General features: G+C 53.7%; 4 protein-coding genes across 4 annotated transcripts; 2 read left to right on the top strand and 2 right to left on the bottom strand.

Moving 5' to 3' along the window:
• Positions 1–138: 138 nt before the first annotated feature.
• JCM15063_002266 (uncharacterized protein) lies at positions 139–1603 on the bottom strand (the record flags this gene model as incomplete). Its single annotated transcript, XM_076678169.1, has 3 exons — positions 139–365; positions 469–674; positions 780–1603. The coding sequence occupies 3 exons, from the start codon at positions 1601–1603 to the stop codon at positions 139–141; spliced, it is 1257 nt and encodes a 418-aa protein (XP_076534767.1).
• A 1178-nt stretch (positions 1604–2781) lies between these two features.
• Positions 2782–3808, top strand: JCM15063_002265 (GLTP domain-containing protein; the record flags this gene model as incomplete). Its single annotated transcript, XM_076678168.1, has 6 exons — positions 2782–2811; positions 2906–2990; positions 3087–3145; positions 3230–3348; positions 3433–3568; positions 3644–3808. The coding sequence occupies 6 exons, from the start codon at positions 2782–2784 to the stop codon at positions 3806–3808; spliced, it is 594 nt and encodes a 197-aa protein (XP_076534766.1).
• Positions 3809–4264: 456 nt separating this feature from the next.
• JCM15063_002264 (uncharacterized protein) lies at positions 4265–5892 on the bottom strand (the record flags this gene model as incomplete). The annotated part of the gene is made up of 3 exons (XM_076678167.1): positions 4265–4336; positions 4416–4576; positions 4641–5892. The coding sequence occupies 3 exons, from the start codon at positions 5890–5892 to the stop codon at positions 4265–4267; spliced, it is 1485 nt and encodes a 494-aa protein (XP_076534765.1).
• Positions 5893–8156: 2264 nt separating this feature from the next.
• Positions 8157–10157, top strand: JCM15063_002263 (uncharacterized protein; the record flags this gene model as incomplete). Its single annotated transcript, XM_076678166.1, has 7 exons — positions 8157–8345; positions 8405–8460; positions 8542–9039; positions 9106–9332; positions 9401–9650; positions 9709–9801; positions 9881–10157. The coding sequence occupies 7 exons, from the start codon at positions 8157–8159 to the stop codon at positions 10155–10157; spliced, it is 1590 nt and encodes a 529-aa protein (XP_076534764.1).
• Between the last annotated feature and the right edge of the window lie 1468 nt (positions 10158–11625).

Below are 11625 nucleotides of genomic sequence, written 5' to 3'. Positions count from 1 at the left end.
AATATCATAGAGTAACAAGACTTGTATTCATATGCGGGAAAGAAGGTTTCGAAAATTTGAGGCAACAGTACTTTTTAGTTTCTTTCAATGAATAGCAACAACAGATAAATAAAGGCAAAAGGATGACTCGAATGACCTCTAGGGTTCAAGTCCGGTTCGATATAGCGAACGAACGGGAGAGCTAGAGGGAGAGCCGACAAGTTTGTTCCCAGGATCTTTCCGACCTTCGATCAATTCTTGAAACACTTTCCACAAGACACTGAACAAGATCCCTTGTAACCCGTTTGCCAACAATCGAGTTTTGAGTCCTCGACCAAACAACCCTTTCGGTCCTTCTTTCGCCAAAATCTCTCGAGTTGCTTGACCTAGTCGAAACAGAAATCCGAGGGGTTTCAGTAAAGAGGTTGACGAATACGATTTTGAGGGACAGCTTTTCGGCGTAAAGAAGAAGAAGAAGAAGAGACTGACGGTATCCTACGTTTCGATCTGAAGTTTGACGGTACGTTTTGATCACACGTAGACTGTTGCTGATCGTGTCGGACACGACCGAGCTCACGAACCCGATCAACGCTTGACGTGACAGTTTGAGCAAGGTCAAGGCAACCCGAGAATGGAGGGTCGGATCTTCGGAAGGCATTGGAAGGTTTTGGGATAAATAGTTGTAGGTGGCAAACCTGTGCGCAATCGATCACGAAATTCAGTACTTATAAGATAGCTGCAGTCAAGGTGGGTAGAGAAGGGGCAGGATGGAGGAAGAGATGATGGGGAACTGAGCGCACCATGGGAACGAACCAACGAAATTTGCCGCTGCGGTAGCCCACGCTCCATTCCACAGAGTGCCCGGTCCATCATTTCGGATACGATCTCTCAGGACGACGAGAGCTCGTGCATTCGATTCGGTTTGCATCGTAGTTTTGAGCGTGTCGACGGGCGTGAGGACCATCCTGAACAAGGCTCCCAACAGACTCGCGAGCGCCGTCTTGATCGCCGTCGGTAAATCCTTCAACCATTCGTTACTCGCGAGTAGGGCGAGGACTCCTGCATTACTCGCCGTGTCTCCGAATCTCGCAACTGGACCCTGTACGAGAGCCGGTACCAGGCCTGCATAGAATCTCGAGTACCCGCCTTGACGTTTGAGGACGTTGAACGAGTGCGAGAACGAAGTTCCACCATGTGCATACTGGTAGTTCATCGTCGTGCGCAGTGGCATCAGGAGTAGGACTTGAAGTACCATCGAGAGCGCACCCGCGAGACCTCCACCTCCAGCTTTCTTGAGTGCAGTCTTCCAATCAAACTCGCCATGACCTTTGCGAATACTTTGGACGATGCAGAACAGGACGACCGCGCTGATTGTTCCCCACAGGAGAGAGAACTTGATGAACTTGGTCAACAGCGAAGGTTCGGTCGCGGTGTCGATCGTTGCATCTTGCTCTCGAGAATCCCGTGATGGTGTCGGTTTGACCGTGGTGGTCGAGGCGGTCGTTAGATGAGATGATCGGGCCGAGTCGGTGGGGGAGGGCGAGCGATCACGACGAGTGGAGGCATCATTCGAGAGCAAAGGCGTCCGCTCAGACACGGATGTTGCAGTCGAAGAATCGCCCATACAATGATTGGGGTGGACCAAGTGGGATGACCAGTGGTGACGTTCAAATCCGAGGGACAAGCGGTGTTTTGAACATTCGAACATGCACCTGGTCCATCCAACGTTTCTCTGCGTAAAATCTGTTACCTCGGCACTAGCCCTGAGAAGTCAAAACTTGAGTGTGAATAATGTAGAAGATCGCGAGCAAATTCTAGCCCGAATGAGCAATTACATGGGCTGCCAGGCAGCGTCTACAAACCAGCACGTTGCTGCTGTTTGAAAGTCCGCAGATGCACAGAACCGTTGGAGCCCCAAGTCTCATCAGCCAGGGCGGATAAGTACCTGCTGCGCAGAGGAAAGGCAGCGAGATGACGCTTGATTGCGTTGCCACTCTCTTCACGGGGGAACATGGCACCTATCTAGAGTTGCATCCTCGTACGTCCATACAATTCGATTCGAGAACTCTCTACGCATTTAAGCATCCTCGACATACTTGGCGCGAATGCTGTTTGATGATTTCCAGCCATTCCGAAGCAAAGTCAGTCACTCGCGCGTTTGGAGGACATTCGAGAGAGAGAGAGCGAGTATGGGCAGGGGTAGACTCACTCCTTCCATTGCTTGCCGGCGTTGTGCGAGTCCCAGAATGCCGAGGTGACCTTGTCGTATCCGATACCAAAGGCGAAGGCACCTAAAAGTCACGAGTGAGAGGTTCGCGCGGCAGTGATAGTCGCGTTGAGTGCAAGATCGAATGGCACAAGTGCGTAGAGCGAGCGGTGAACAAGAGGGGCGAACAAGGCGTCAGAGGAAGCAATGTTCATCAGTCTCGCAACTCTCGCGGTGGAAGCGCTCGTCCAGCAGCGAGGAACAGGTACTCACCGAAGAAGACGGTTCCCACGAACACCGAGTTGCGGGAGAAGAGGGAAGCGAACGACTTGCCGACCTAGGGTTTCATCGAAATCGCGATTGAACCAATCAGTCTCGTCGAGTTCGAAGCACTTTTCCTGCCCAGCGGACTCGCTTCGGGCGTGCGAGCAAAGCTAGGAGCATAGACTCACCGCAGGCATGGTTACGGGAATCGAGGGAGAGGTGAGGGGAGATCGAAGGGCGCGAGTCGGCGAGTGCTCCGCGTCCTCAGTCTAGGCAGTCGTTTCCGCATCCTCGTTCGCGTCTCGCTCCTCTCACTCTACGCCTCGTTCACCATGTCTACCTACTTTGACACCGTCCAAAAGGTGCGTCTGCTCAAGTCTCCTCGCGTGATTGCGCTTGTACAGAAGCTCACACGCGCTGAACCTCCACGACACTCGCTTCCGAACCGTCCACCAGTCGTTCGCCGATGTTCCCGTCACGGAAGAAGGTGTCGACACGGTCCAATTCCTCGAAGCGACCCAGGGCCTGATCGGCATCTTTGGTCAGTAGTCGCGGAGGACTTGTGATCGCGCATATCACGCACCGCCTCCTTCATGCTCGTTCTCTCAATCTCGGCTCACGCGAACCTCCGATGCAGATCTCCTCGGCAGTGCTGCCTTCTCGGTCGTCAAGAACGACATGAACGGAAACGTCAAGGTGTGTGAACCTCTACAAAACCAGTTTCCGCATAATTTCGTCGATTCTCCTAACTTCCGAATTCCCCTTCCTGTGCCCTCGCAGAAAATCCGCGACCGATACGAGCAGAACACTGCTGGCAACTCGACCCTCGAGAAACTCGTCGATGGAGAGAAGGGAGAGAAGAAAAAGACCGCTACCGAGGGCCTCTTGTGGTTGATCCGGTGCGTGCACACTCTCGAAAGTTTCTCTCCACATCTCGCGTGAACTGACCTGATCGTCGGCGGTGATGGTCTCGACGTGATCAGAGGATTGAAGTTTACCCAAACCGCGCTGCAACGATCTCAAGCAAACAAGGCTGAAGAACTCAACACTTCATTCCAAGGCGCTTACGATGTCACGCTCAAGCAACACCACTCGTTTGTTGTTCGACCTGTCTTCTCTGTCAGTCTTGCCCTTGCACAATCTACTGCCTCGAATCCGTCAAGCTGATTTCGATCTTTTTTTCCCTCTCGACAGTTGGCGATGAAGGCGTGCCCTTACCGATCCGACTTTTACGCCAAGTTGGGTCCTCCGACCGCCAACGTCGATGCGGAGTTGGTCAAGTGGAACACGGCGTTGGGAGACATTATCGCGAGGCTCGAGGCGTTCTACGCCAAGGGCAACTACGCCAAGGGCATGTAAAACAGTTTCATTGATCTGGTTGTTCTTTTCTCTCCCCTGCAACGCACAACTTCTTTTTTTCAGTATTACTTCCTTTCTCCTTGGTATTTCGATTTCTCGTAGTTTTTCATGCCGGACCATATCGAGTTTCACCTACTTGGAAATACCCTGATCGTTCTCTAGTTTGGGCGCATTAGTCCAAAGAAAAAAAAAGCTATGCAAGGACTGAAACTAGGCATACATGTTGGTCGAGGTCGAAACAGTCTATTCTTCAGCTCTCTCAGCTCAAAGGATCCATTTTGTGACAATTCTTGGACGGTGCAAATACAGGAAGGGCTTGGTCAACAGAGTTGGAAAGAAAAGAAGCGAGTCGCTGCGAGATACTACAACAGGTTTGTCGAGAGAGAGAGAGAAAGATCAATCTGGAAGAGACGCATTGAGTGATTGCATCGGAGAAAGTTCAGAATCGGTGTCATATCATTCGATAGATTTGGGAGGATCTGTCGGGTTCGAGTTGACGAATTGAGCGAAATCGAAAACCGGATAGGTCTGCATCACAACAAGACAGGGTTTTTCGAGGACCACATGAGCGGAAACGAATGGTGAAACAGAAAGAGCACGCCCTCACTTTCGTAACTTTCGTCTTGGTAGTACCATTCTGATTTGTCGTACTCGAGGTAGCAGGAACAGGAGGGAATTGAACTTTGAGTTCTGCCAAAGTTTGCCAAGTTGCAGTCGCTTGTCGAGCTGCGAGTGCTAGAAGAGGCAAAGGTGTCCGATTCGTGCGTTCTAAGGGGCAAAAGGTTGAGCGTGCAATACATCTTTCAAGAAACGTCGACAACTTGGCACTTACGTAGGATCGCACTGTTGACCATCTCTGCGAGTCCTTCACGTCTCGACATTTCGAGGTACCCTCGAACCGGACAGTTTGTCAAGTCTTTGTACGCCAGCAAACCACAGACATCGACGCATTCACGTTCGAAACTCTCCTTGTCCTTGGACGGTGGCAACGATCGGATCGAAGTCAAGAGAGATTGAGACGCGGTGATTGCGGTCGAGAGTAACGAAGTCGACGTGGTCGAGGAAGCGAGCGAGGCAACCGAAGAACTCATACCGGCGTCTTCGCTGCCACTGCCACCTTGACCTCCAGCGACTGAAGAAGTGGGAGTTGAGGGCGTCGAGAGTGCAGAGGTAGCGTGTCCTGTTCTCATGAGCTCGACGAAAGCCTGCAGTTGTAGATTGAGCGACAAGATCTCGGGTGCGGTCGAGGTCGCCCATGAACCAAATGTCGCACCGACGATAGGAATCGAGGGTTTCGGAGTCAAGGGCAGCGTGGCGGGCGAGACTGCCGTTTCGGACAGGACGAAGAACGTTGACGGAGTGCATGAAGTGGTTTGTTTCGCTGATTGGTGATGTGGTGGTGCGAATTTCAAAGGAGACGATGCGACAGAAGGCGCGAGGACTTGAGGGTAGTGTTCGTTCAAGAGACTGATCGTCTGGGCTATCCGCCCCTGCAGGACGGATTCTCGGATCGCTGTCGAAAGCGCATGAGCAAGTTCAGCGCTGGTGTTCACGGAATCGTCGGTAGGCTTACCCTGTCGGAGTCGAACGTCACGCAGTCGTTCTCGACTCAGGATGCCTCTCGACTCGTTGCAGTGGTCATCCACCTCGTGCGATTGCTCATCGTTTTCGGGTTTCGACCAGTCTTCTGGAGGCGGAGTCGCTTCGACGCCTTGCATGTCATGTTCGTCGCTCGAAGCCGGGTCATGCTCGGCTGCATGAGATTGAGTCTCGCGTTCGCGCGTGTCGATCTCGTTTGCGAACGCCTCGGCCGTGTCGCCGCAACATTCGCTGAGCAAGTACTCGAGCACGAGCGCTCGGAGATCCTCAGGCTGCCACGGTCTCGGCTCGGGTACGACGGCTTTGCCTTTGACGGTGGAAGAGGGGCGCGACGCGAGTCGAGCTGATGATGACGGAGTGGTTGACGCAGTGGGGCGCAGGCTGGCAGGCAGTTGCGGTGAGAGGGCGTACGCAGGGGCGAGATGCAGGTGCTGGTGGACGTGAGCGGTGGCAGAGCTCCCTGCGGTGGTGGGTGTGGAGCTCATTCGGGTTCGGGCGCAGATGATCGCAAGCGAGCACAGTAGTTGCTCGGATCGTGACGAGGTGCACGTCGGATCGCTGATATACGCGATAGTCGGCCACAGTGACGCGAGTGAGCGAATGCGCCAGCTTGCGGCTACTGTAGCGGCTTGCCTTTACCGAATGTTCGCGCGCCGAACGCTTGCATGCGCAGCTTGACTTTCTCCTCTTCTCTCCCCGCATGCTCTTTGCACCAGCTTTCATTTCATTGTCAGTGCCATCAGCATCGACGATACAGCTGTCATGCGGTGCTGTCGCTGCCCTTCCAGCGGGTCGTGCGTCCCAAGCATCCGGCATAAGCTCGCCGCAGACCGGTTAATCGATTTCCAGCTTCGACCATCCCAAACATGCCTCGATCGATGCCTCTCTAGCAGCGACATGCGCTTCAGTCTCTCTGTGTGAGCGGGAAGGAGCCGAGACAAGCTACGCACTGTAGGTCTTGCTCCATATCCATGTTGTTTCGCCTGAAATCAGAACGAGTCAAGCTCATCAGCCCCCGACATTCGACCTCGTAGCGGACTGGCGACAAACTCGTACATGTTGCTTACGTCTCGGATTCTTGCACGACTACGCCGAGTCGGCTCGACACTCTTCACGATCGTTCTCGAGTCCCACTTTGACCTCGTTCGCTCCGGTTTGCTCGCTTCGGCCGTCTACCTCGCTTCACTGTCTGTAGGCTATCATTCGTCACCTACACTCTGACGCTGTCGATTGATGAAGCGGCGGGTACCGGTCGGAGCGGAAACGCTGGCGCAAGGCTCGTGCTTGGAGAAAAACTCGCTTCATCAGAGATCTTGCTGCTGGCAAACATTCCGAGACGAGGTTGTAAGTCAGACCTGAGTCTACGATGACCGCGAGCGATGATTCACTCACAATGATTGCGTCTGTAGAGAATCAGTCTCCTCGCGAAGTCTCAGCGAGTTCGCTGAGATCCGCGACGGACCGTTCGCCCGGGATCAACACTTTCCCCGATCGCCTTCACGGTCTCCGCACAAGTAGCTGCAGCTGCTTGCATGCTTGTGCCCATCGTCCTCGGCTTTTTGAGCATGATGCCATGCTATTTTGATACAAAGGCGAATCAAGATAAAAACGCCAAAGTCAAGTGGCTGGCGCTGAACACGCCACCGACCGCTACGTACCGCTTGGGGAGACCTCGCAACGCTTCAACTACCTATCACTGCACGATCGAGATCTTCTGTCTTGCGCAGACCGGGTAGGTTTTATCTTTTTTCTTCTGACGCATATCCGTTCGTCGCTTACTGTTCCGAATTCTATGCTCAGGGCTCGGCCCACCCCCCTTTCTCGTCTATCTGTGGGCGATGCGAGGGACCGCGAGGTTCGAAACTTCTGCCCAGGAAACGACAGTCGAGGAAGATCCCGGGAACTGGACCAAATCAATTCGTCCGATCCGCCCCGGTCTCGCCGGCTCGACGGCGATTGGCTCTCAATTCCACTCGCGGGCACAGCAACGAGTTCTTGCGCACGCCTGGGCGGTCTGCACTCGCTCGAGATCGGTTGAACCGTTCTCTTTGAGCACGCTCGCACACTCGACCCTAGAGGACGCAATTTATTCGTTCAGGCGACGCTATGCGACGTGCGGTCTGTGCTTGTCTTTACTCTCTCCCTGCGAAGCCGGCGCTTCGAGTACGAGTGCCTTGCGCTAGCTCGTCTTGTCCCGACCGACAACCGGCGGCGCAATCTCTTTAAGTTGCATTTTCTCTCGGACAAGTGGCGCCCCCCACCACATTCCCACACTGTGATTGGCTCGCACCGTTCAGAGAGTTCCCGCCCGCTCCCGCAGAGAACTGTTTTCGGCCCTCGATCGCTCGCACCGGTTCGAATGCTGGGCGCGGCCTATTATTCGGTTGCTTCTCACTCGAGAGTGGACGGATCTCGATCAAAGTGCCAAGACCTCTCCTACATATTGTGGGCGTCGCCCTGTCCTTTGTCGAGTGGACGGATTTACAGTAACGAAGGGGTAGCACGCGTGAGTACGACTCGGCGGACGTGGAGGGCGAGCAAGATATTCCCCCAACTTTTTTTTCTGTGGAGTCCCTCTTGAGTTTGTGGAGTCCCTCGTCTCTCCTTCCTTCTCTACTCTCCATCGCCAGCCGCTGCACGACCACAGGCACTTCTCCTCTTCCTTGTTCTTCCCCTTGCGAAGCCTGCGCCCTCGCCTTTCGCCTTCTTTCTCTTCTTCAAGCGACTTCCCGAGCTCAAAAGGACCGCCATGGGTTTCCCTGCTTTGAAGCGCGCCGAAACCGACGCAACGACGGCCTCCTTCACTAGCTCTGTCGAGTACGAGAAGGGTACGCTTCAACACCGTGAATTCGCACCGCAAGAGGATACTATCAAGGAAGAAGACGAGGACAATGTCGGACACGCCGAGTACCTCAAGTCTCAACAGGTGGCACCTATCGTACGTCGTCTTGGATCTCGTCTTTCTTTGAGGCCGTTGTTGACTCTATCGAATTACAGACTCCCGAGGAGAACGAAGCGATCGTGCGCCGTATCGATTGGTTCCTCTTGCCTCTGTACGTGTATAGCACTCGCATGCCTGGGTGGACGACATGTCGTCGAAGACCGTAGCTTACGGCTTGTCCACCATCCCTCAGCTTCTTGATCACCCAAACCCTGCAATACCTCGACAAGACCGCTCTCAACTATGCCAAGGTGTTTGGAATGGACAAGGCCATGCACCTCACTGGATCCCAGTACTCTTGGACCGCTTCCATCTTCTACATCGGTTACCTCGTCGCTCAACCCGCCGCGACCTATCTCCTCGGTCGATACAAGGCGAACCAAGTACTCGGAGGTACCTGTCTCTTCTGGGGAATCTGCGTCCTCATGATGATGTTTTGCACCAACTTTGCCGGCGCCATGGTCAACCGATTCTTCCTCGGTTTCTTCGAAGCTGCCGTCACTCCAGGTCTCTCCCTCCTGACCGGTATGTGGTACACTCGTTCCGAATCGCCGCTTCGTCAAACGATTTGGTACTCTTCGGTCGGATGGGGAGGCATGATTGGAAGTCTCATGGCTGCTGGTATCGAGAAGGCGCCTGCGCATGCTATTGCGGTTGACAAGTGGAAGTTGATCTTTATCATCCTCGGAGTGTCAGTCTCTCTCGCTCTTTCTATCTCGACGACAGAAAACTGATCGTATTCTTGGTACCTTTTCAGTTTGACGATCGCGTGGGCTTTCGTCCTCTACTTCTTCCTCGCCGACAGTCCATCGAACGCGTTCTGGCTCAAGCCCGAGTACCGCATCCTCGCCGTCGGTCGTGTCGCCACTGGAGGAACTGGTATCAAGAGCAAGAAGTTTGACTGGGCTCAAGCACGCGCTGCATTGATTGACCCCAAGGCCTGGTGCTTGACCGTCGCCATGTTTGGCTCGTCAGTGCCCAACGGTGAGTGTCTCGTATCAGATCTATCATGTCTTGTTGCAGAATTCACTGACATTTCTCTTGGGTCGCAGGTATTTTGACCAACTTTTCCGGAACTATCATCAAGGATCTCGGTTACTCGACTTACGATGCGGCGCTCCTTGACTGCGCTGGTCGCTCGTTCCAAATCATTTCTTTGGCCATCGCTGGATTGGTTGCCACCTACTTCAAAAACACCCGCATGCTCATGGTCACGATCGGCAACATCGTTTGTGTCATCGCTACCGCACTTCTCTCCTTCCTTCCCACCTCGAACGCTTGGGGAAGGTTGATCTCTTTCTGGTGAGTTCAAAACGATGAATCTCACGAGTTCTATTACTGAACGTGATCGTAAAACCAGGTTTGTCAACGTCCAATCGATCGGTTTCACCCTCGGTCTCGTCATGATCTCGTCCAACATTGGAGGATACACCAAGAAGTCGGTCGTGTCTGGGTGAGTACTTCGTCAATCTGCATCAAAACCGGTCCGAGCAACAGTGCTGACCACTTCCTTCCATTCACGCGCTCGATAGAATGGTGTTTGCTGCCTACTGCGCTGGCAACATGGCCGGTCCTCAATTCATCTACGCTCACGAGAAGCCTCGATACCAATCAGGAGCGTACGCCATGATGGGAGGATACATTGCCAAACTCGTCGCTCACGGAGTCCTGTGGGCCATCATGTACCTTTCGAACAAGTCTCGAGACCGCAACTTGGGTCCTGCGAACCCGGACCTCGCCGCAGCTGCCGGTATGGAAGATCGTATGGAAACGGTCAAGGAGAACCCCAACTTCCGTTATGTGCTTTGAGCGGTCTTGCCTTTCCTGCTCCCTGTTTCCCAAAAAATCGAGTGTCTCCCTTGTCGTATCTTATCTCTCGGTTGTTCATGTCACCGCCTGTTTTTCTGTAGTCTCTCACGCTGATATCATTTGGCATGCCTCCGTGCCGAAGCTCCTGAAAATCTATTGCTCAGCCCTAGAAGGCTTTTACCATCATCTGCTGCTCTCGAAACGGTCTTCAGACGCAACAGTGCTCGTCTCGGCTGACTTTCCCTACAAGAGCTCATTTCAGATCATAGGTGAGCTTTGTTCGAGTTAAGTTCAAACTAGGGCTTGAATGTTAATAACTTAATTGTTCATGCCACGTATGTATCATCCCAGCAGGAAAAGCCCGACAATTACGTGTCATCGAAGAGGTTCCAGTAGCGAGCGGCTGCGAGCCTACACGCCTGGAGGTTCACGTTCACAACAGGCGGGGACGAAATGCGTTCGTCTTTCTCAATTCTTCGCAGACCTCGTATCGAGTGGCTTCAAGTTCAAGGCTCCTCAGCTCGACCGCAGACTGCTATCGGAGTCAAGAGTACACGAGCGCTTGGTGGAATGGAGGCGGGGCGAGGGGTAAGAGGCTGTGCGAGCGAAGAATGTCACTAGCGTGAAGCGTCAGTGACACGAGCCTCTCGTCCGCGAACGTTCGCCCCTGTTTCTCCATGACTCGGACAAAGGGGGAGATGAGAGGGCTGACAGGTGGCGGTTCTGCTCTTGCTTCCCTATTTTTCACTGCCCTTGAGCCGCTCACCTGGCCATGTCAAACTATCGCCACTCGTGAGTCTTCTCTCTCACTCGCGGTCTTTCCCTTGCTCCCCTGCTCCCGTTTCGCCTATCTGCTGTCGCTGCTCTCGTCATCATCGTCGTCATCGTCATCGTCATCACTTTTGTCGTCGCTGTGAGTCTTGTCGCGGCCGTAACTCACTCTCCCCTCTCTCGCCCTTCTCTCGCTCGTCATAGCTCGATTGCTTTTGCCGCCTCACATCTCACTGATTGGGCTATGATAGCGCGAGTATCATATTCTCCCATTCTCCCGCTCGACACAGATCCCGCGCGATGCAATCACTGGATCCTGTCTGTGATGAAAACTCGTCGGCCTAGGTTGTTAGAAAAGGCCGACAACGACCAAGGAGACTCACGGTCCGTCCACACCTCGGTCACGTTCTCTACGATACTAGCCTCGCCGACCCTACAGACACCAATCCGACTCACGGCAACCACTGGATACTCTTTGTGGTTGTCAACTCGTCAGCCTTGTTGCGAAAGGCCGACGGGTTGACGATCACAAAGAGTATCCAGTGGTTGCCATGAGTCAAATCAGGGTTTGTAGGGTCGGCGTGGCTAGTATCATGTAGAACGACACCGCAGTATCGAGTGAACTTTTGTTCGACAGCACAAAGACACCCGAAGCGAACGGAACTTACTTGATGCACGCAGGGATCAGCACGTACCG

The sequence above is a fragment of the Sporobolomyces koalae genome (assembly GCF_050403365.1).
Source record: "Sporobolomyces koalae JCM15063 DNA, S_koalae_JCM15063T_v1_ctg12, whole genome shotgun sequence".
NCBI classification, from domain to species: Eukaryota; Fungi; Basidiomycota; class Microbotryomycetes; order Sporidiobolales; family Sporidiobolaceae; genus Sporobolomyces; species Sporobolomyces koalae.
This window is presented reverse-complemented; position numbering and strand designations above follow the sequence as displayed.